Here is a 25786-nt window from a genome sequence, read left to right as displayed (position 1 = left end):
GATTGCTTTTCTCCTCTACAAAGAAATACAGTTCTGGTGATTGGTACGTGAGGTTACTTGTGTGAGGAGGAAAAACAGAATCTTTATGAGTTATTTTTTGTTTGCTGTTTTCTAGAGGCTTGCTCCAGAAGGTGTGCTCTGTGAAGGCAGTGTGCCAGCATCGCCTAAGAGTGAGTTCCGCGAGCAGACGCTCAGGTTCCATGTCCCAGAAACACCAACCCCGAATCTGAACTGCCATTTAAATAAGATCGTCAACTGATTCAAATGCATATTAAAATCTGAGATCCACTTTTTCTTTCAGACAATATATATCTATTCTGTGTAGTGATTCCAAATGTAATCTATGTCCCACAAACAGCAGATGGCTCCAGTAGCAGTGAAAGAATGATAAAAGTCCTAAAGATCAAGCTGTCAAAATTGATCTTTCCAAAAATAATTCTAATTTTCTAATTAGCTTTATAATAGTGACAGATCATTGAAAAGACTTATTTGAAAATTCACTTCAGATGAAGAAGTTTCTTTTGAGTCAGCCTTGCTGACCAGAAATTGTGTGAGGAAATAAAAAGAGGAAAGAGGTAGCCTTATTTATAAAAAGTCTGCTGCAAATCAATTTACAAATAGGGGTATAAGTCTCTAACATAAATCTTTACATGAAAACCCCAACCCAGCAGAGATTTCTGGAAGAATAAAGAGTCAAAGGGGAAATGCTAACTGCAAATTATTAAACAAGCAAACAAATCTAATATATACATTTAGAACCATAAAATAATTATTATTGCTTCAAAACTGATTTTGGTCAATAGAAATAACTTGTGCTATTGTCACCTACCGCTCATGCTGAACTATACTTTTTGCTACCACACTGCATCACATTCTTTTCTTTGACTCCAAAACTCCCAAGCCTGGTCCCAGAACACAATAAAAATCTAGGAAGCATAGTCAGTCTAAATCAGAGGATAGGTGAGCCCTGCCCTTCTCTGACCAGTAAGCCGAGCGATAGACATTTCCACAGAGGCCATCCTTGGAAATGTAAAGTACCTGGACTATCTTTTTTAATAGACAGGAAAGAGATGCCATAGACACAATTTCTATACAATTATAGAAGGAAGGTGAAATGTTAAAAGACAAAGATATAAAAGTAAAGTGATATAAAAGGTTATACATTATTGATGCTTCCTATTTGTAAGTCTAAATTCTACTCTCTTTTTCCAAACAGAGAACTTGTGGGGGAGAAAACAGATCATGTTCTCAGAAGGTAAAACAAACAAACAAACCAGCAACAAAACATCAAAAATGCCCTGCAGTATATTCCTCTTCCTCAACCTTTAAACTATCTATGTAGTGCTTGGGGAAAGGGTAATTATTTTCCTGTTCCAGACAGGTATTTTACCTGGGTAAGATACAGCAATAATACCTCTTAAGAGTTTAACTCACAGTAACCTTTGACCTTCAATTGCACAAGTTCATTTGAGGACCAAACAATAAATAAAGGACAATGAATATCCGTGTAACAAATGCTCTTGGCCACAGGTAGGCGCTCTTTTCTGATTCAATTCAATCCTACTTTGCCCGACCTCATCTTTCCTCATCAAGCAGTCAGAGTCCATCAAAGAGCCTGCCAATCCCTAACCATGCCTTAACAATGTTTCTGATTCAATTCAATCCTACTTTGCCCGACCTCATATCAAGCAGTCAGAGTCCATCAAAGAGCCTGTCAATCCCTAACCATGCCTTAACAACAATCATGGCCTCTATTTCTGAAATATAAATTCATCTACCACCCTTCATCTCCTCTGCTGACACTTTCGATGATCAACCATCATTTCTTACGTGGGTATAGTCCCTAACTGATCTCCCTGATCTCCTTATCTCCCTTTAATGCATTCACAACAGCCATAGTCATCTCTGAAACATTTAAATCAGACCATGCCGTTCCATGCTTAAAGATCTCCAATGGCTTCTCACTGCACTTGGGATGGAATCACATGTCCTCCTCAATGTGATCGACAAGCTCGGGTTCCACTGGGTCCACCTACCTCTTCTTGACCAACTGCTCTCTGTATTCCAGAAGTTCTTGCCTTCTTTTAGTTCCTCCCACCCGAAGCCTCACATGCATTTCCCCCACCTATCAGTGGGAATTCTCCTACTCATCTCTCAGATCTCAGCTTTAAATGTCACTTACTCAGAGAGACCATTCTTGAAACCCTGATCTAAAATAAGCTTACTTATTACAAAATTTGAGGCAGCTTGTACTTTCCCTTCATAGCATTTACTATCATGTATAATCATATTAATATCTGTTAAGTCAATCTGGTCTAATGTGACATTTGAAACCACCATTTCCTTATTTCTTTCAGGATATCTGTCCATTGACATTAGTGGGGTATTAAAGTTCCCACTATTATTGTATTCTCCCTTTATATCCACTAATATTTGCTTTAAATATTTAGGTGCTGCTGTGTTAGGTGTGTAGATTATAATCATGTATGTTTTTGTATTTTTGAATTATCTGTCTTCCCATTAGCTTGTTAGCTCCATGGATGCAAAGACAATGTCTGTCCCATTGACCATGGCATCTATTAGGTCTAGCACAATGCCAGGACACATAAGGTGTTCACTATTTATTAAATAAATTAATGATGGATGAATAAGATATTCTTTTTAGTGAGCATCACTGGTCCCTGCATGTTGAATTGATGAGCTATTAGTTATTAATTTTCTAGAGACAAAAGACAAAGCCTCACTTCTAAACAATTTGGAAGCATATGCTGCTCCATTTTTTGCTTTCTTGGCATCCTTCTAACTGCCTTAAGTACTGAAATTAGAGTCATCCACTTTTCACACCTTTTTAATGCTTTTGAAATTACTCATGAGTCCCTTTAGACTCTCATATAAGCCTTTAATTACCCAACTATTTAAACTAGTTATACTCCTGTCTTAATGCAATACACTAACGAATGTATTCTATGAATCCCTTCTCCCCTAATATAAGAAACCACATAAAAGAAAAGGCTATAAAAAGAAATCTAATCTAAAATTTTTGCTAATATTTGTAATTTGTTCCTTCTCGTATAATTCCACAAAAATGTAGTACTGTTAGACAATGTGGCATCATACCACATACTCTTTCATATACTTACTGCAAAAGATAAAAGGCACAATTGCTAGAGGACAGACTCATAAAAGCCACAATGCATAGTATCAGCATTCCTCCTTTTTATTTGTTTTGTTTGTTTGTTTATGGTATAGTTAACATTTTATATAGGTTTCAGATGTATCACATAATGATTCAATACCTTTATACACTGCTAAATGATCACCACAATAAGTCTAGCTACTGTTCGTCACCATACAGAGTTATATTTTTGTGTGTGTGATGAGAACTTTTAACATTTAATCTCTTAGCAACTTTCAAATAGGCTTATAACTCTAGTCACCATGCTATACATCACAATTCCAGAACTTATTTAGTTTATAACTAGAAGTTTGTACCTTTTAAATCCCATCATGCATTTCATCCACATCCCACAGCCCCCTATTTTGGCAACCACCGATATCTTCTCTATGTAAGAAACTAGACTACTGTCTTACACCAGACACACATATTAATTCAAAATGGATTAAAGACTTGAATTGTAAGACCTGTAACCATAAAAAATCATAGAAGAAAACAAGCTCCTTGACATTGGTCTTGGCAATGATTTTTTGGATCTGACTTCAAAATCGGAGGCAATGAAAGCAAAAATAAATGGGACTACATCAGACTACAAAGCTTCTGCACATTGAAGGAGGTCAGCATTTATTCTGAATGTTTTTATTCCCACTGAATATATGTTGGTTGATATTACCACACAACTATTTTGGCTCCCCCAGAAATATCTTTCTAAAACATGTATGTCATCATGACATTACCCTAATATAAACTTCCAGTGGCTTCGAATTTTTATAACTGTGCTTCCTGAACCTGAGGCACAGCATGAGATTTTTTTAAAAAAAGGGAAAATCTAATCACATTCATGTTTCCACACCCTAATTGAACAAAATTTTGTCCGATAGCATACTATTGGGCTTATAAAATAACAAAATGATTATAATAAACCATTCATATATATGTAGAATCTTTTAAACTTCATCATGTGTTTTTACTGTCAAAGAAAGAAATAGGCTTAAAGTAAGACTACCTGATATCAAGCATACAGAATTTATGAAATACCAAGGCACACTTCTCTATTTTTTTTAAAAAAAGCATTTGTGAATATGATTTTTAAAAAGCTTTGATACTTTGAGAAAAAGGTAAGTTTTAGATTTTCAAAAGGCATTTTTAAGCTTAATATATGTATGTATATATGTATACATAATATGTATAAGCTTAATATATATGTATATATGTATATATTATTACTATTAGTGATCACATATCAATTTCTGACCTAGTGAAAGTAAAAATCTGAATAAGCTCCCCTCCTCCCCCAAATAGTCTATACTGGAAGAATGCAAATTCATCTTCATTCCTTATGTGGTAACTACTAACCCTAAAAAGTTCTGTCTTATTCTTCACCTAAATCTCCATGAAATGAAATATCTGCCTATTTTTCATCATAATTTGTCCTGCTGTAACACTGTTGTAAAACAAACCTGATCCAGACACTAGTGCTGAGGAAGTTGAGCTGTTAAAACACTCATCTGTTCTCTGTCAACTTGGCATTGTTGATAAACTCATGGTAACATCTGAGTAAATAGCTTTGCAAAAATCAGCAGACCAGGTTTTTACTCCCAGAGTCACCATTGACAATACAGCAACCACGAAAACATAGTTGGATATTTCCCTTAAGTTTTGTGTTTCTCTCAATTAATTACCTTGAACTATTACTTTATTTCTAGAATTTGTCAAAATAATAAATTTTAAGAGATGAAAGTGTTCACTATCTCACGCCTCTCCATCTCCCTCTTCTTAATCCTTCAGAGAAAGGTCTCTGCCTGTATAACTCAGTAAGTATGAGAGGGGCCAGAAAGTAGTTCCCCAATAACTCTTTGGTACTGCTGCTGTTGGTAATTAAAATGATCAAAAAGCATATATCCTTTAGCCCAAACACATTTCTGTATATAAGTACAAAAAACTGTTAAATCAGCATTCCCTAAACTTGGAAAATTAAAAAACTCGGGGACATCTGTTAAACATGCAGATTATTAGGGCCATATCCTCAAGAATCTTAACTCCAAAATGGGCCTATAAGGTTTGTATATTTAACAAGCACTTCCCAATTCCCCCAAGTTACTTTTTAATATATTTTTATTTATTTCAGAGAGGAAGGTAGTGGGAGAGATAGAAACATCAATGATGAGAGAGAATCATTGATTGGCTGCTTCCTGCACACCCAACACCGGGAATCAAGCCCACAACCCAGGCATGTGCCCCGACCGGGAATCAAACTGTGACCTCCTGGTTCATAGGTCTATGCTCAACCACTGAGCCACACCAGCTGGGCCCAAGTTATTTTTTAAACTCAGATATAATTGTAATTCAAAAAGCATAAAATCCACCCTTTAACAGTACACAATTCAGTGGTTTTTCAGTATATTTACAAGGTTATACAATCAACCTCATTATCTAATTTCAGAACATTTCATTACCCGAAGAGCAGTGAAGCCCCAAGAACAAGAACTAGATCATATTTCTAGATGGTTGAATAGGCAAAGTAATATCTGCCTGCTAAAGGTGATCTGTTTTTCAGAAGCCTGAAAATTTCATATATTTCAAGGTTGACTCATGATATTTGAATATTCACTTCAACCCACAGTCACTTATTTTAAACTATTTACTTTTCAAGTGGAAAGCTTATTAATTATAAGATAAAATGTGCTTTGATTCTAAAAGAGCATTTAAAGTATAGACTATATCAGTTCTATCAGATATCTATCTTTCATCCTACAAAGGGAGGGAAAGAGAAATTCTGAATATTAAGAATATACTAATTTTTCTCTGTATTAAGGAGTCTTGTGGACAAAATGGATTCTTGCCTATCTGCTGATTAGCATAAACAAGAGATCTAGTCAGAGGTAGTATATACATATTTCACCGGAATGTTGGAGAACAACTAGACCATGATCACTAAATGCCTTAAGTAAGAAACAACCACCAGACTGTGACGCAACCCAAAATGAAATCCAATAGGTCAATGAGGCACTGGAACATAGAGGAAATTGTTCTTTTCAATGGAAAGTTTTCTGGCATTATTCGTCAGCAAAAAAGAGCAAAATGGGCTGTTTACTAGGCCATGGACAAAAATCAAAATGTCAAGTGGACTTCTAAAAACAAGATAAAACTTCTGAAAACCATGATAAGACAATCCAAAAAGCAGGACCAGAAGGTCCCATTATGCTGCTTTTTAACTAATGCAATCAGCAATTCTAGTGATGGTCGCTGGACATTTATTGATCTGACTTTGGGTAGTAGGCACACAGTGTAATATATAGATCTTGTATCATAAAATGTACACTTGAAACCTATATGATCCTACTTACCAATGTCACCCCAATAAATTTAATTTTAAAAAAGATCTATTTTGGAAGTAGACTTGATAAACTAGCATTTCCAAATATGTTCAATTATAAAGTGCTGAGAGATGCATACATATGTAGTAAAATGCATGCAAGGGAATGATAAACATTGAATTCTGTATAACGGTTCCTCTGAGGAAGGCAAAGGAGGGTATGGTTAGGAAGATGTAGTAATACACAAAGCTAATCTTGTTACTGTTTTATTTCTTAACAAGAGAGGTAGAGATACACACAGAAGCTCACTATATGTCTTAATGGTTCTTTTGTGGGTTTTAAATATTCACTCATAAAAATAGGAGAATATGTTTAATTATTTTATTCAATCCATAATACAGTTTACCTGTCATGAGTTTTTCTGCAATAAAAAAATACTATAAAGTAACTTTAGTTATTCCAATTCATGATGAACTGTAAGATTTTTTCCTAGGAAAAAAATCAGTTACCCTCTGACTTTAAGTCAGTGATCTTTGTGTTGATGATGAGAACCAAACCAACAGCAAATAAAAGCTGTAGGTTACTATGTATCCGGTCTTTGTGAGTCTTCAGAGTCATGTGGGTCTGACTTTATTGTAATAAAGTACCACTCCTTTTTATAGCAGTAAATATGTACTTTTATTTTAAAGTACTAGGTCTGACATGCTTACTCCCCCATTGATTGTTTTTTATAATTACTCCACCCTCTATATGCCTTAAATGCCCCCTAAAGGTACCAAAACCTACATCTAGAACAAACATTGAAGAGAAATGGTAATGTAAGCATTGCCTGAATAAAGCACATAACAGTAATATTCCCAGTCACTCCACAACATCATGTCTCCAAGATGTTCCGTGAAGTGTAGAAGCTGCACAACCAGCCATACTTCCCTCTCACCACTACATTAAATGAAAAAAATGTGATGAATAAAACTTATCCCGGATGATCCATCAGCACTTCATATCCAGAATTCAACTACTTTTCACCACCTCCAGTGCCAATACAGTGGTCCAAGCAGCCCAGATTACTACAATTGCCTCCTAATGGTCTCCGACTCCTCCCACAACTGTGCAACTTGTGTGATCATATATCAGAGCATGTCACTCATACTCAAAACTCTCCAGTGGTTCCCCATCTCAGTCCAATACAACCTAAATTCTCTACAATGGTCAAAAGGCTCTATTAAAATCTGCCACATTTCTTCCTTCCTTTGTTTTTCTCCATAGTACTTATCAGCTTTGATCTACTACATAGTCTACTTAGTCATTTGTTTGTTGTCTGTCTCTTCTACAAGGATAAAACCTTAATGAGGGCAAGAGTTCTATCTGCTTTTTCTTTACTGCTCTATCCCCAAACTTGAATGGTGTCAGCATTTAATATATTTTTGTTGAATGAATGAATAAGTAAATATTCTTCTAAAAATCACCAGAAGCACAAGCACAATGGTTCTGCCATTTTAACCATTTTAATGGTTCTGCCTCTTGTGTAATGACAAAATTAATGAAAACACAAGAAAGAGCTATAATACAACTGATGTGAGAACCACAAAGAGCTTGTAGGTGAGAAAGAAGTTAGGGTCCAGAAATAAGATTTTAGAGAGAGTGTTTTCTATTCCTGAAGATTTCTATTGCTAAGTAAAAATTTAAAGTAGCCTATACAGTATTTATTGGTTAGTCAAAAATCTCTTCCCTACTCTTGTGGCCAATTACTACTCTTAAAGTTTTCTGAAAGTTTTATATTTATGTTAGAATTCTTAATCTTCCTTATATCAGCCCATTCTGATGTTTTTTATATTCAATGTATTACTTGATAAAGGTATTAATTAATGCTACTGTAGTAAGCATATTGCAATATATAACCAACATATATCAAACCAACAGGTTATATACCTCAAACTTAGAAAATGTTAAATCAATTATATCTCAATTTAAAAAAAATCAACATATTACTGTTTGAGGGAGGAAAATGGGGCAAAGAGTAAGAATATTATATAATAAATCTACTCTTCAGATAAAAGCTTCCGAAAATTGCCTTGAAAGGGGGATTATACCTGGTGGTATTTAATAAGATATTTTTAACTTTTTTTTCATTATCCTAAGAAGAAAGGAGAGGTAAGAAATATACTCAAATTTGAAAGATCAATGATTTCCTTTAATTTCATGAAATACCAAGTTACTATATAAAGCTGAATATATTTGCTACTCTAAAAATTGAACTATCTGGGAAGAGTCAACTTCAAACCCCAGCTGTCAGTTATCATGTCAAGACTAAAAGAAATACTGTTTTCCTTATGTCTTTTGAAAGAAGGTAGAAAAAATACTTTTGGAGGACTCCTTAAATCACACACACACAAAATAGAATGGCCTAGCCCTGTGGTCGGCAAACTGCGGCTCGCGAGCCACATGCGGCTCTTTGGCCCCTTGAGTGTGGCTCTTCCTAAGCCTTAGGAGTACCCTAATTAAGTTAATAACAATGTACCTACCTATATAGTTTAAGTTTAAAAAATTTGGCTCTCAAAAGAAATTTCAATCGTTGTACTGTTGATATTTGGCTCTGTTGACTAATGAGTTTGCCGACCACTGGCCTAGCCAGTTTTGCTCAGTGGATAGAGTGTCAGCCCTCAGACTGAAGGGTCCCGGGTTCAGTTACACTCAAGGGCATGTACCTTGGTTGCAGGTTCCCCGGCCCTGGCTGGGGTGCATGCAGGAGGCAACCAATGGATGTGTCTCTTTCACATCCATGTTTCTCTTTGTCTCTCCCTCTTCCTTCCACTCTCTCTAAATATCAATGGGAAAATATCCTTAGGTGAGGAAAAAAAAAAAAGAAAGAAAGAAATAGAATGAAACTTCCATTAAGGTTAATGGCTAAAATTCTGATTTTAGCAAAGATGCATCTCTACGGGGAGTGTTGTTAGAAAGGTAATAAAGAATCAATAGCTACTTGACCCTCTCTTAAGAATCTCTGTAGTCAGCTAGTTAATTGAAGAAATTGAGAGCAACTAAAAGGATTACACAGGTAGAATTGAGGATAATATTAACTGACTATTTACTGTATAACAGGCACAGTGCTAAGTACCTTATTATTCATAATTTCATATAATCATTATGTAAACCTGGGAGGTAGATATATTGTTGGCTTCATTTAACACATGAAGAAACTGAGACACATATAGGTCAAGTAAAATGAAGGTGATATAGGAAGGATTAACTAAAAAGCCAAATATCTTAACTCCAATATTAAACTATCTCTATGTTGCTTCTGCTATAACTGAGTACATTGCTAGATTTTCCCCATCAGGCTGACTTCTCTCATAAAAGCACAGAAGCGATTCTGCTCTTAGATCCACTCTTAGTCCCATCCAAATACAACTTCAGAGACCAAGTAAATTACTTCAGACACCAAATGAATTGTATTTTGTTTCATATTCATGAACTCTAATCTGCTCCAGGACCTGTTCCCTTAAAAAATAAAAATAAAAAATAAATAAAACAAAACCTGCCCTTGACCATAAGGAAGACTTTCAGTGAATAAAAACAACTCAAATTAAAATGTTCAAAATATTTTGGAAAACTGCTTGGTGGCATCTATAAACTTTAGTGCTTGGGTGCCCTAACCCAGCAATTCCAAAAAAAGTCATATGTATGTTTGCTTACCAAAAGACTAGTCCAAGAATGTTCACAGCAACACTATTCATAATAGCCCTAATCTGGAAACGACACAAATGCCCTTCAACAATAGCATGAAGAATGAGGAAATGGTGGTATATTCATGATGGAACAAACAAACCATGGCCACATGCAACTACCTAGATGAAACTCATAAGCATAATGATAAATGAAAAAGCTAGACAAGAAAGAGTTCCTATTGTGTGATTCCATTTATATACAGTTCAAAAACAATCAAAACTAATCTATGGCATTAAAAGTCAGGATAGTAATGACTCTTTAGAGGGGTAATAACTGAAGAGGCAGTAAAAGGGAGGAGGGCCTCTGAAAAGTTTTTGAAAAATTAACACTTTTCCATCTGAGAATTTCCTAGCCTTCCATTTGTAACTAAACATTAATTCATAACTATCAAGATTTAAATTATTTCCTTAACAAATAGAGAATATGACAAAAAACATAAATGGATGATTCTATTTAAGACTATAGTACCATAGTCTTAAATAGAATAAAATATTTAGAATATTTTATTGCATGTGAAAGAATAGCTTTAGTATAAATATTTATTAACTACAAGAAGGAAATGGGCAAAGAGAAAACACAGACAGGCAGGAAATAAAAGTTTATCTAAAAATTTCCTTTGCAAAATAATACTCTGACAAAGATGAGTTAGTGGAAAGAACAAATATCCTGAAGCATACTCCAATATTGTTCCCAATACGGTTTGTTTTACAAAGCTACTTTGCTCTGTTATGGTTTGTTATTTATTTCCCTGGTTAACATAATGTTGTGATTACAACCTACTCCGTGTTTTGGAGAGCTAAGCTATGCAACTTTCTAAAACAGCTACAGAGCATCAGTTTAAGAGAAGGGAAAGTGACATCTATCTACGATGCTCTTATTAATTTTAATGAGCATTAAGATCTTTCAAACACTGTGATTATGAATCACAGTTGACAAGTGATAAGAAGTCTTATAAATTTTCTTTTCCTTGCCGTCAACGTTGCTAATTTTTCTTAGCAACTGACATTGGAAATTCAAGTATCTTCAAGATGAAATTTCCTGAAGAACAATATATCTGGGTTCCAGAAGACCCGTGGACAGTGCTCCAATATCAGGTAGAGACGATTTTAGACAGTCACCATTCCAGTGATCACACTGTTTTGACTTTGAATAGGACTTTAGCTCCTAATTCTGCATTCTTCCTTTAGGTTAAATTTAGGTAGGCATTTTAGAAACTAATTTGTAAGTAAAACAAGTAGAATTAATGTATTATCAACCAGGTTCTCTAGCTGCTATGCATTCAGAATTTGAGAACTTGTTCTGTGACCCTCGGCAAGACGCTTGACCCTTTTTTATCAAAATATGTTGCAAATCTTTAAAAATCTTACATGCCTACAAAATGCTGTGCACCTTCAAGCACTGTAAACCGCCAACTAGAACCTTTGAACCCAGCTATACTCACACAAAATGGTCCCTGTCATAGTAGGCTGAGATATAACAATCATGCTTTATACAGCCGATTCATTTTATCTTTTCAAATCTTACTTTTATAGTTAAATTTCTAGGGTGATTAAAATAGACTTTTCTTTTAAGAAAGAGGAAGCTTTATGTAAGAAAAGTAATATAGTAATACAAAACTGCCTAGATTATATTAGGTTTATACTTTCGACTAATTACTCCAACTTTTAAAGTTAGGACAGCTATATTTTTATACACATTTATATTCCCAATTAAAAGATTCTTCTCTCCAGCAACTTTCTATCACTGCTAAGACTCAAACATTTTGATGGTCAGTATATGTGCTATGTATATGTAATACTGCTTATTTCTTTAAGAGAACAAAGTAAATAAATGTAGTCATCTAAGAAACTAAAAGCAATAAAATAAATAAATACTAGAGATACCTAAGAAATTATGCAAACTAATTTTTGAAATATTTTACTGTCTGAAAATATACCTCTATGATGCAGAAACTTTACTACTTCTTTATAATCTGGATGGAGTCTCAAACATCATATACAAAGAGATATCTTATGAATTGAGGATTTAATTATTATAAAATTTTCACTCTTGGTATATAATTGCATTAGTACTAAGAACACCTGATTCTAAATCATTATTTAACTTTACAGGTCCTTTATATTAGTAGCCCATTATTACACATATGGACTTACGAATTTAACTATGCAAATTTAATTACCACATTTTACTTTGTAGAAATTATATATGCTTTAATATTCTCATTTCTCACAAATAGCAAAATTTCAATTAAAATAGTCTTTACTAAAAATTCAAAGAGAACTTTTTGGTCAGTATTTATAGCTTAATGTCACAGGAAAGAAGAAAATGAAGACCACTTAAACCATTGTGAGCAGAAACAATGCTCTTTCTCTTTGGGCTTAGGTATGAGAGAGGGGGTCACTCTACCTCACAGAGCAGTAAGTCAATGATGTGGAAGACCATGCAGAGCGGGAACTTGGCGGTGAAAAGAGTGAGAAACCACTGGGAAGCATACATATGGGCCTCCAGGTTCAAGTCACAAAAATGGCTGTGCAGGTCCGGTAGCTGCTCCTAAAAGTCAAAGGGGAAGATTTAGTGGGCAGAACGTGGAAGAAGCTTTATTTCCTGCCACAACTGCCATTTATGACAAGCTTCTTATGAACACTTTTCATTTTACTGAAGCAATCCATGAATTGCATAACTACAATGAAGTGATGAGAGGAGGTGGGGATTAGGGACAGACTTGTTATGAACAAGTAACAAAGACCATCTCTTGCTCACTCGACTCGTCTTGTTTCTGAGGAAATGTTCAGATGGCCCACCTGCCTTCTGAAGAACATCGTGACTCCAGGGTCAAGTGACTACCCCCATTCAGGGGTCACCATTTATTTCCCCTTTACCTCTTCTATTTCCCTCACCCACCTCTCCCTCTTGTTCAACTCCTGACTAGCTAGAAAAGAGATGAACTTGTTGTCAACATCATCTGGTTTTTATGCTACCACTTCAGTATATTTTTTTGAAACTTAGAAAAGGCCAAAACATAACCAATATTTTAGAAACCTATCTTTGAGATCTTAAAATAATAGCAAAGTACAGAAACTGCAAGTGTATAATGTATGAAATTGAATGTCTCCTTAAAATGTCTTTATGCTAGTTTTATCTTTTTGCCCAAGCTATGCCAGTAAATGCATTTCAAAAGCGTGAAAGGCCAAGTTCACAGCATTAGTACAGAATTCCCATAACTGAAAGACAAAGGCAAACATAAAAGCCCACTTTCATTTTGTTTTCATAAAAAGACCACAAAAACAAAAAGCCCACTTCTTGTGCAAGATGCTCTTTGAAAAACACCCAAATGTGCCCATCTAGTACTTTAACTGGGGTGTTCAATGGTCATCCAATTAACAGACAGAAGGTGCTAACAGAAAAATGTGCTTGGGTTTCTTTTTTGTTTCTCCTTGCTAATCCTCACCCGAGGATATTTTCCATGTTTTAGAGCAGTGGTTCTCAACCTGTGGGTCGCAACCCCTTTCACAGGGGTCACCTAAGACCATCAGAAAACACATATATAATTACATATTGTTTTTGTGATTAATCACTATGCTTTAATTATGTTCAATTTGTAACAATAAAATTGGGGGTCACCACAACATGAGGAACTGTATTAAAGGGTCGCGGCATTAGGAAGGTTGAGAACCACTGTTTTAGAGAGAGAAAGAGAGAAAGAGATAATCATAGATGTGAGAGAGACACACCAATTGGTTGTCTCTGGCACATGCCCCAACCATGGCCAGGGATCAAACCTACAACCCAAGTATGCCCCCTTGATCAGAAATTGAACCTGTGACCCTTCGATGCATAGGCCGGAGCTCTAACCATTGAAAACACTGGCCTGGGCGTGCTTGGGTTTCTTCATAGCACCATGAACTTGCTATTCAATTATCAGGTACAATTATTTGACTCTCAAAGTGCTTAAGGATAGTGACCTTTAAAAAATATAAGCTTTCGTAATAAGGTGAAAGTGAATAATTCCAAATAAAACTTTTCTTGGAAGAATTAAATCTCTAAAAAAGAGCCTGTAGCTTTTAATGCCCTTAGTCACCAGATCCTCTAAGTTTCTTCCCCACAATGCCCATTTGTCATTGTGCTTACAGTTTATTTGACATCCTTCCATCCTTTTCTTTCTTGTTCATATTTGAGGTCTCCCACCCTCCTATATCCCCTTCTTCCAGGAAAGCTGTCCTTTATCTCACTGCAAACTCTCCATCTTTCACTCCCCTGTTCCCTCAGTCTCCTATTGGCTTCACTTCCCTCTCCAGACACCTGTGGATCTCCAGACAGGCCGTGTCAATTAGTTCCTGCCAGTATCTTCTACTGCCACATCCCACTAACCTTCCTCCCCAACCATTTAACTTTTCCCCAATATGGAATAAATCCTTTCATGAATTTTTTTTCACATTTCTCTTGAGTTTCCAATACCTCATATAGAGAATGCATAGATCCATTATAAAGGTATGATTTCTAATCTCAGTGGAATTTCAAAGCTACTCAATTTTTTTTGTCAGTACTAATCAATAATTTTGCCCTTACAATCTTTTTTATTATGTAATATTTGACATAAATATGTTTCTCATATATATAAATTTATACATACATATTATAAACTAGTAACAACTCTGAGATTAGGAAATTATGTGGGAAAATTTTTAAAAATTTTATTGAATTTATTGGGGTGACATTGGTTAATAAAATTATATAGGTTTTAGATGTACAATTATATAATACATCATCTGTATATTGTATTGTGTATTCACTATCCAAAGTCAAGTCTCCTTCTGTCCCCATTTATCTCTCTTTTACCTCTTCTACTTCCCCCACCTCCCCATTCCCTCTTATAAACATCATGCTATTGTCTGTGTCTAGGAGGTTTTTTTTCCTTAATCCCTTCACCTTATGTGGAAAGATTTTTTAAAGTATGTCTCCACATTACAATATTTTAGGTGTGTTTTACTCTACTATCAATATCTTTCTATCTTTTCAAAGTATTCTCTATATGTAGATCTAAATATGGTATGGGTACCGGTGCTAATTAATACAGAGAAAACTCTTAAATATTCTTACTCTGTAAACGTCTTTATTTCTTTACAAATAATACTCAACAATCTCTTCATTGACTTAACTCACTATATTCTCAAAGTGTATTAAAGTTGACTATTTAAAAAGGAAGATAATTTTTAAAATGGTCAAATGGTTAAACAAATATTTTATAATATCAACACCAATGTAGATATTGGTCAGAAACCAAATCCATTTGCATTTTCTATAGAATTCTATTAAATTTTCATAAATCATGATTGCTCATCAATCTTATTAGACTTTTTCTATAACACAACCAACCCCTGAGAGATAAAAGTCCCAAACTTTTATTTACCTGCATTAGTCTCTCCAACTGATAAAATTTGCAATGAAGAACTTCAAAGTTGTTTTTGTAGAGATCTCGTAAATGATAGTCATACATGATTTTCACCAAAACACAGAATGCTTGTTCTTCTGGCATCTACAGAAAAACATAAATACAGAGCATGACTGAGTGGCATTTGGCCAGAATGTCAGAAAATTTCCTTCACATTGTTAGTCTTCTACATTAACAGCTGAAGGCCTGTAGTGAATGAAGTTCTTCAGAGCCAGCCTTCTGCATTGTTACAGGTAAAATCTGTTTTCACAGCTTGTAACTTCTTCACTTGAGATGATCTTCCCTCTTTTGTTAATTTAATCATCCTTCATTCATTCATTCATTCATTCATTCATTCACTACATCACCTTAAAAATAGTTAATACAGTCACGTGATTCAAAAATCAAAACAATGTGAAAGTATAAAAGGCAGAAGTCTCACTCCTCTCTATGCCCAGGACACTAACCCCTGTGTCTGACCCCATCTCTTTTGCATAACTTCATAACTACTCTTAATAATGTCTCATGTATCCTGCAAGTGTTTCTCTATGCAAGTGAAATAATTATATTTCTTATTTTATTTTTTCCCTTTTCTACATAAAGGATAGCTGGCTTTTTTCCTCAGTAATATTTCCAAAGAGGGATTGCTGGATCAAGGGATAAACACATTTTTTAGTTTGGATAAATAGTGCAATACTGTTCTCCCAGAATCTTCTTGGTGTTGCTATTTTTCTTTCTATAAAAAACAGTTTTCCAGAAAGAATCTTGTGTGCTTCTACCATTAAGATTCTAATGACCAATAAAATCTAATATACCCTCCCAGAAGTATTTTTTGTGTGAACAGAGAATAAAGTCCGAAATCAAAGAAACAATCTCTAAATTGTGGTGGGACTGAAAAGTACAGATTGGTAGTTACAAAATACACATGGGGATGTAAAGTACAGCATAGGGAATATAGTCAATAATATTGGAATAACTATGTATGGTGCCAGGTGGTCACTGGAAATAACAGGGGGAATACTTTGTAAAGTATACAATTATCTAACCACTATGCTAATACAGAATAATATTTAATGTAAACTGTAATTGAAAAATATAAAAAAATTTCAATTAAATAAAAATTAAAAAAAAGTACAGATGCCCATGGGGCACTTATAAGAACCTAATAGGTCTGTGACTTCCGAGTTTTAAACTGTAGAAATGAAAAAGCTACAATGTGATTAACAAAAAGAAAAATATTGGACTATGTTCCAACTTCCCCCATTGTGTTTACCTAAGTGACTTCCTGAGAATCTTTCTTCTTGACCTTATAAGCCCACTCATGCCTCACCACTGGGGCTCCCTGTAATCTGGTCCCCAAAGAAGCACAGAGAAGCTCTCGTGCAGTAAGTGGACATGAGGAGAGATCTGCAATTTTCAGCCCTTATTTGCTTCAATTGCCTGTGTAGGAAAAGCCTGGATATCAGTGCCTTGTTCTCAAGAACGTTATAGCATGTGAAAGACCAATGTCCCCTGGCTGGTGTTATACAATTGCAGCTCAATGAATATAGAAATTTTCATTGTCTGTTGCCCGTTTGCTGAGACGGTTGACTGGATTTGGTAACCTAAAAACAGTGCTCTCATACAAAAAACACACACACACTCACACACACACACACACACACACAACAGTGCTCTCATATAAAACATACACACACACACACACACACAAAGAGTGCTCTCTATTTCAAATTAATTTAATTAAAAAAGGCATTTTGAACAAAGGAAGAAATCTTAGTGCAGACTATTTCTAAAGAATGCAACATTATTTTTAAAGAGTTTAAATCAAATTAGTGGATCTCAAAGGGCTTGCTTTAATGAATAGGTAATAATTTGTTATTAGCAAATCCTATATAATAAAGAGGAAATATGCAAATTAACCTTCACGTTGTCACACCATCTCAAGATAGCTGCGCCCACAGCAGAGGCAGGGCTCCATAACAAGCTGTAACGAGTGATCAGCAGGGACCTGAGGCTGCGTGGTGCCGTGCTGGGGTGGGAGACCTAAGGCTGAGCCCCCCGCCTGGTGGGGCTTGATGGGGGACCTCAGGCTGCACCCCCAACACCAGCACTGGGTTGGGGACCTCAGGCTGCACCTCCTTGCCCAGTGGGACTTGACGGGGGACTTCAGGCCATGCCCCCCTGCCTGGAGGGGCTTGACGGGGACCTAAGGCCACATCCCTGCCCTGGGCCGGGGGACCTGAAGCCACGCCCCCCACCACGGCACCGGGCTGGGGGACCTGAGGGTGCACTGGGGCCCTGAGGCTGCACCCCCACCTGGCGGGGCTTGACGGGGTGGGGCCGGCCGGGTCTGGATCTTGCCCAGTAGGGGTGGGGCCGGCCAGGTCTGGGTCTCGCGCAATTTCAAGGTGCACGCAGGTGGGTGGGGACTTGACTCTGGGTCCTGCAGTTTGCCCCAGACTCTGACAGGAGGAAGATGTTCATATACATTCTACTAATTTTCTTTCATCTCTGACATTTCTATTATAGAGAAAGGGCAAATAGCTAATATTGCTAAATATTTCCTCTAATTAATTCCTTTTTAATGTGCACGAATTTCGTACACCGGGCCACTAGTTAGGTAATAAGTGTTTCTGAAACTTTTGAGAATGTATGAAAATGGTCCGCCCTTTAAGTAATTTTAAGTATTCTTCCTACAATCTTTTTTTTTAATATATTTTATTGATTTTTTAAGAGAGGAAGAGAGAGGGATAGAGAGTTAGAAACATCGATGAGAGAGAAACATTGACCAGCTGCCTCGTGCACACCTCCCACTGGGGATGTGCCCGCAACCAAGGTACATGCCCTTGAGCGGAATCGAACCTGGGACCTTTCAGTCCGCAGGCCGACGCTCTATCCACTGAGCCAAACCAACCAGGGCTCTTCCTACAATCTTATCAATGATATTGTATCATAATGTGGGAAGCTTATTTGAGCAAAGGAAAACCAGAGCTTAGACTCTGTTTAAATACTGCATTAAAAATTCTGAATTAGGAAAATAAAAAATAAATGAGGTTTTTTGCCACAGTATATAAAAAATTTAAAAATAAACAAATTGAGGTCTCAATAAGCTGAAAGAATTCAGAGAGACATATATGCAATATTGTAGTCTCTGTTATTCACTTTAACCTGACAAGATCTTTGCTTTCTTTGACTCCCAAAGCTCTTTGTGGCATGTAGTGAAGTTATTTTTATGCTCCTACTAACCCAGGAATGAGCTTTAACTTTGCATCCCCTAAAGATCTTAGCATATAGACTTAAATATCAAGTATTAAATATTTGTTTAGGATAACTTTAGCAAAACTGAATACATCTGCCTTTATCAATGAAGGCATGTAGACTAGTAGGGCAATCGGTGTCACCTGCAAAGATAAGAGCCAGCAAAAATGTAGTGGGAAAGGACAGGTGTGAAAGTGGAAGCAAGAGGCAGCCAAAGGAAACTATATCAGTTCTTGATCTCTTTTAATATGACAAATGCTAAATATAAAAATCTTTTGTATTATCTGTAATTAGTATTGGCTATTAAGCTTGCCCCTCAATTAGCATAAAGAAAATCAGTCAGGATCTGAGAATCAACACCTAGCTGTACTGTCAACCTCACCTTACTACAAGAGTGGGTTCCCCACTACATAGTATTGTGGCACCTGCCGACCTTTTTTTAAAGCATTAAAATAACTATTTAATTTATGAAAATAATGTTTCATTGAATTAGACATGCCAGTTTTATCATTGATATGTAATTGGTCTGAAGTACAATAAAAATAAGTCATTGAACAATATCTTTTTAAATTAAATATCAGATGTTATTACATGATGGGTCTCTAATACTGCATATCCATCTTGGCTGTGTACAGGAGCTTTGTCACAGAATCAGTGTTGTTTTATTGAGGGAAGGAGGCGATAAGCATTTAAATCCTTTAACTTAAGATACCACAATGTCATCCATGACTCTATGAAATACAAAGTTAAATACCTGCCTCACATGTACAATATGAGAATCAAGTATGATGTAATCACTGTTTGGTAACAAATATTGACAATGATCTGCCATCTGTACTAACAAAGATAATCACTGAATGGAGACAATCTCCAAGCTTCACTGCTTCTTTCTGCAGTGAACCACAAAACAAAGCAGCCCTATGTACTTCAAAAGTCTTTAAGACTCAGCTGAAGTCACACACATCAAGACATTTTTTAAAGCAAAATTATCTGTTGATAATATAAAATAATACTCTTATTTAGGATAAAACTAAATTTTCTGATCTGAATGGTTGTTTCATATCTTTTTGCAAGAAATCTACCTTTGTCCTTGAAGGCGCTGAACAGTCTACCAATTTTCTGGGTTTCTTCAACAAAGGTGGATGCTAGTGACTGTTTTGGAAATCATAAACTCATGTGTCTTTATTTTCTGTTCACCCATTGAACAGCAAATAGAACGAAAACTTCCAGCTGATGGTTTTCCTCTTAAAGCAAATATATGCTAAAATACATCTAAATTAAATGTGTATTTATAAGATATAAAATATACTGTACAACATATTAGTCTGTTAATGTGTGGTCAATTGAAGCTAATGGGACCAGGGTCCAAAGAAAATTGACTGGGCAAATAATGATTAATTTTACAAAGAATAGTAGTAGCTACTGTTATTAGAGGCATTCATTCATGATCCCATTTGATCCTTACCAAATTCTGTAATGTAGGCATTATTTTTACATTTTAAACACTGGATGAGTGAAGTTCAATGAAGTTAAGTGATTTGCCAATAACTGCACATCTATTAAGTAAAGCCTGGATTTCATCCCACAGCTGCACTCTTTTTGTGTCAGATACAAAATAGGGACTCTTCATGCTCATGATATAAGGTATCCGATATTCATAAGAACACTAGAAATATAATAATATTGTTTTCATTTTATAAATGAACATTCATGATCCCATTTGATCCTTACCAAATTCTGTAACGTAGGCATTATTTTTACATTTTAAATACTGGATGAGTGAAGTTCAATAAAGTTAAGTGATTTGCCAATAACTGCAAATCTATTAAGTAAAGCCTGGATATCATCCCACAGCTGCACTCTTTTTGTGTCAGATACAAAATAGGGACTCTTCATGCTCATGATATAAGGTATCCGATATTCATAAGAACACTAGAAATATAATAATATTGTTTTCATTTTATAAATGAAAACAACAACAACAACACTGAACCTCAGAGTTTAGGAAACTTTCCCAAGGTCATATAAATTGCAAGGTATTAAACCATAGTTCAAATTTATAGTTGTGCTTTTACTATCCTTTGAATGAGTTCAGCTTTGAAAAGGTAAGAAACTTAAGTTATCTAAGATGGGAGGATCAACAGAGGATTTTGTTTAACATGTCTTGAATATATTTACAGGACACAGGAAGAGGATATTGGGGAATGGCCCCAAAGGTACTGATGCAAGAATGAACTTAGAACAGGAAAATCTCTTGGATTTTAAGAAAAAGTTATTAAAAAGGGCTTATTAAAACTCCTGTAGTAAGGACATCACTATAAGATGATGTGTTGTGTCTGTCTAGCATCCTGTCTCCCTATCATCTGGTATCAAAACTCCTTTCCTCTAGGAGAGCTGCTCCACTGCTCAGGAGGAGCTGATCCAGCTCACTGTCAGCAACTGAGGGAGACTCAAGGCCTGGACAGGGCTAATCAGAACATCCCATCTTCCTGGCCTTAGCAACAGGTTCAGGGACGGCAGGTTCCCAAGGCCAATCAGAATCCTCCAGGAATTCTTTTCTCTTTTTTCTTTTCTTTTCTTTTCTTTCTTCCTTCCTTCCTTTTTTTCTTTCTTTTCTTTCCTCCTCCCCCTCCCCCTCTCCTTCTCCCTCCTCCTCCTCCTCCTAGCAACTGAGGGAGACTCAAGGCCTGGACAGGGCTAATCAGAACATCCTATCTTCCTGGCCTTAGCAACAGGTTCAGGGACAGCAGGTTCCCAAGGCCAATCAGAATCCTCCAGGATTTCTTTTTTCTTTTCTCTTAAATGAAGTTATAAAACTGAAAGGATATGAGCCAGGCGAGTCTGCAGACATGTTGCACATTTGTGACCAATTCATATAATTAAAGCAAGAAAATTTAAAGAAAACAGAGACACAGAGACACAGATTCCTGACTAAGCAATTCTGGAATCCAGCCATGTCAAAATCACCCCTGCCCTGGACTTCCCAGTTAGGTGAGCCAATAAACTTCCTTCTTAAATTAAGCTGCTTTGAGCTAAGTCTATGTCAAGTAGCAGACAGAGTCCTCAATAGCGTAATGGCACAAACACTCTTACTTACAGAAACACTTGGAAGCCTCTACCTTGTCACCTTAGACCCTGTGGAATCTTTATTTTCAAAAACTAAGTAGCTCTGCTTCCCATTTAAGTCTATTAGTTAAATCTTATCCTAAACCTGTCTTTTTGAGGGATGCATTAAAGGTTTCATAATTTTTAAAACTTTTTTTTAAATAAAACACACAGATATGTTAGTAAAAAATATATTGGGTTAAAAATTATCTAAAATATGTTATATGATTTTTAGAATAAATGAAGTATATAAAAGGAAATTATCATATTTCCATTAAGCAAAGACTAACACCATAATGATCATATTGCTAATTATTGCATATTTAACTTCAAAGGCTGGTGAACATATAATGGTTACAAGCAATCCATGCTATAACATTCTTCTCCAACTCTAAATGATCAGTTTCCTGTAATCTCATCAATAGATATAACAGCATCTACTATAATAAACACTTCTTTCATTGTTTAAACTATAACAAGTTACAAAGCTATTATCAAAGCCTTTAGAAATTTCCAAGCAGGAAGGTAATTATTTCCTAAAACTACTTAGACATTAAAAAACACAAAAATTCTAAACTTTTTTTTTTTTTAACATACTTTCACTTTTGGTCTTTCTTTCCTCTTAGGCAGTGCATGTGAAATATAAATTACCATGGGGGAGGAAAAGACAGCATCCCCAAAGAAGCAGGTTCTGACAATGATTAATGTGGAGCTGCCAAAGAATGTCTGGCAGCAAAAAGAAGCAATAGCTTATGTAACTGATAAAAAATTAGTAGGACCCTAATAACATATCTCCTTGGAACCTGAGATAGTGTATTTGATGAATTGTTTAAGCTAGACTGTATTCTTCTACCTATTTAAACCATGGAGGCAAAAATACGGAAGAAAAAAATTAGTTAACTTTTCTTATTCAAATTGGTTAATGGGTTGGTCAATTAATGGAATATACTGATTAACAGAAGTATTACACATATTGTTCAATTAAAAATTACAGTATATTTTTCATTAACACTATGCGGAATATCAGTTCATCTTTCCTCAAAGATGCTGAAGGCATTTCTGTATTTCAAGTTATTTATAAGCCATGGCAACAACTGCATAATTCTACTAATGTACAAAGTGTAAGAGCCTGGATTGAATTTCTATCCATCTTGTGACATACTTTAAAAGCAATTTTGTTGAATAAGTTTACAATGGCTGACTTACCATATAACACTTATAATAGGAGAGGACATAATATAGAAAAAAAATTCTGGGTATTTGATTTTTCTGACTATTTGATTCGCTCTTCTCTCTTTTTTTTTTCAGGGGGAGGTGTTTCCAAACAAATATAAACTTACAGATATCTAAACCTGTTAAATCTCGGAACAGATTTCTCAGCAAGATATTCTTCTCATTGAATTTCAATCAATATATTACAATGTGTTTCACTGGGCTACAGTTAAATGCTAAAATGCTAGACTGTGATATACTCAGTGACTACTTTGTGGAATACAAAGCATCCCCATCCACAGCTTGAACATCAGCTTTCATCAGAGCCACTACAAAGGCTCCTTTTAGAAGAACAATGGCTCTGAGCCCTGGTAAATATATCATGTCATTGCTTACAGTCTCCAGCCCCTTGTGGTAGGGAACTGACAATTCGAGATACTAGGTGGGTTTAGTAGTAGAGAATTTGTGGCCATAAAGTACTTGATTATCACAGGGAATGCCAAGCAGGTCGGCTATGGAGATATCAAAGAAAGAGGGAAGATAAGGACAAGATAAAGAAGACCAACAACAGGTGATAATGCAACAGACAAAGAAAACAAACTCAAAGTTAAAGAAGGTGAATAATCACAATAGAACCATTTATATCATTATTATCATTCAAATCAAGTTATCAAAACTAGGACCATACTCTACTATAATTGCTCTTCATTTCCACAATGCAAACCTACAAGGAATGCTTTCGTTTTGAACTTCCTGGACTTCTCTGATGCATCTGACATTATACATTGCTTCCTCTCAGTTGAAAATCCAGAAATCCTTCAAGGATTCTTCGTCCCTATCAGCCCTTTAAATATCTGGCATCTCTGAGCTCTATCCTGTTCTTCTTACTCTATTTATTTTTCTTTGATGATGATCCACTTTCATAATCTCACTTTTGTTTTTTCACCAGCATTAGTCTCCAGTATCCAATTGGTTGCTGGATAGCTTCAGGCAGCTATGTCTCAAATATCCCAAACTCAGGGAATTCAAAACAGAATTCATCATCCCCTCCTAACCCTTTTTCTTCATTCAATCTCAATGGATGAATTTGTTTCTCAGCTCAAAATAACATAATTCATCCAGTCACTAAAACTAGAAAACTAGACATGCTACCTTAGATCCTTCTTTGTCAATGCATCCATAAAACCTACCAATTTTGCCTCCTGCATGTTTCTTAATTCTGTTTCTCTTTCTCTGGGTCCCAACATCTCTCATTTAGATTGATATTTCCTTTTCTCTCTACTGCTGCTCGTTCCCTTCAGGTCTGCCCAATACAAGGGAGTAATAAAGAATGTATCTGAAATGAACGTCTGACTGCCATTCCCTCACTTGACACTGATCAATGGTTCCTCCTTCGCTTTATTCTAAAGCCCACATTTGTTGACATGATTACAAAGTCTTCGTAATTTGGTGCCTGCCCATATGACCGTTTTTGCCTCATACCTTTCCCTGCATTCAATTCCTATAGTAACTGTATAGGAACTGTAATTTCGTATTGTTCCCTTTATATACTGTGCCCTTCTGTGTTTTCATACATTCATTCATGTTGTTCCTTTTGTCTAACAATCTCTACCCTTTATATACTGTGCCCTTCTGTGTTTTCATACATTCGTTCATGTTGTTCCTTTTGTCTAACAATCTCTACTCCCTCCCTTCAACAACAACAACAACACTGAACCTCAGAGTTTAGGAAACTTTCCCAAGGTCATATAAATTGGAAGGTATTAAACCGTAGTTCAAATTTATAGTTGTGCTTTTACTATCCTTTGAATGAGTTCAGCTTTGAAAAGGTAAGAAACTTAAGTTATCTAAGATGGGAGGATCAACAGAGGATTTTGTTTAACATGTCTTGAATATATTTACAGGACACAGGAAGAGGATATTGGGGAATGGCCCCAAAGGTACTGATGCAAGAATGAACTTAGAACAGGAAAATCTCTTGGATTTTAAGAAAAAGTTATTTGGGAGCATAAAAGGGCTTATTAAAACTCCTGTAGTAAGAACATCACTATAAGATGATGTGTTGTGTCTGTCTAGCATCCTGTCTCCCTATCATCTGGTATCAAAACTCCTTTCCTCTAGGAGAGCTGCTCCACTGCTCAGGAGGAGCTGATCCAGCTCACTGTCAGCAATTGAGGGAGACTCAAGGCCTGGACAGGGCTAATCAGAACATCCTATCTTCCTGGCCTTAGCAACAGGTTCAGGGACAGCAGGTTCCCAAGGCCAATCAGAATCCTCCAGGATTTCTTTTTTCTTTTCTCTTTTCTCTCTTTCTTTCCTTCCTTCCTTCCTTCCTTCCTTCCTTCCTTCCTTCCTTCCTTCCTTCCTTCCTTCCTTCCTTCCTTCCTTCCTTCCTTCCTTCCTTCCTTCCTTCCTTCCTTCCTTCCTTCCTTCCTTCCTTCCTTCCTTCCTTCCTTCCTTCCTTCCTTCCTTCCTTCCTTCCTTCCTTCCTTCCTTCCTTCCTTCCTTCCTTCCTTCCTTCCTTCCTTCCTTCCTTCCTTCCTTCCTTCCTTCCTTCCTTCCTTC

General features: G+C 36.0%; 1 protein-coding gene across 4 annotated transcripts in view; it reads right to left on the bottom strand.

Moving 5' to 3' along the window:
- Positions 1 to 25786, bottom strand: part of RABGAP1L (RAB GTPase activating protein 1-like) — a 400947-nt gene that overhangs the window by 136118 nt on the left and 239043 nt on the right. For 3 of the 4 annotated variants that reach the window (XM_014540905.1, XM_005867681.2, XM_005867682.2), the window contains 2 exons: positions 15626 to 15751; positions 12625 to 12768 (listed from right to left, as the gene is read on the bottom strand). In XM_014540905.1, the coding sequence (XP_014396391.1) occupies positions 12625 to 12768; positions 15626 to 15751 (270 nt within the window). Of the gene's footprint in view, positions 1 to 12624; positions 12769 to 15625; positions 15752 to 19986; positions 20057 to 25786 lie in introns of those variants that run through there. The other variant, XM_014540906.1, reaches the window with a different exon arrangement.

Source organism: Myotis brandtii, unplaced genomic scaffold (genome assembly GCF_000412655.1).
Source record: "Myotis brandtii unplaced genomic scaffold, ASM41265v1 scaffold250, whole genome shotgun sequence".
Lineage (NCBI taxonomy): Eukaryota > Metazoa > Chordata > Mammalia > Chiroptera > Vespertilionidae > Myotis > Myotis brandtii.
The sequence above is the reverse complement of the archived record's forward strand: the minus strand, read 5'-3'. Positions and strand labels throughout refer to the sequence as shown.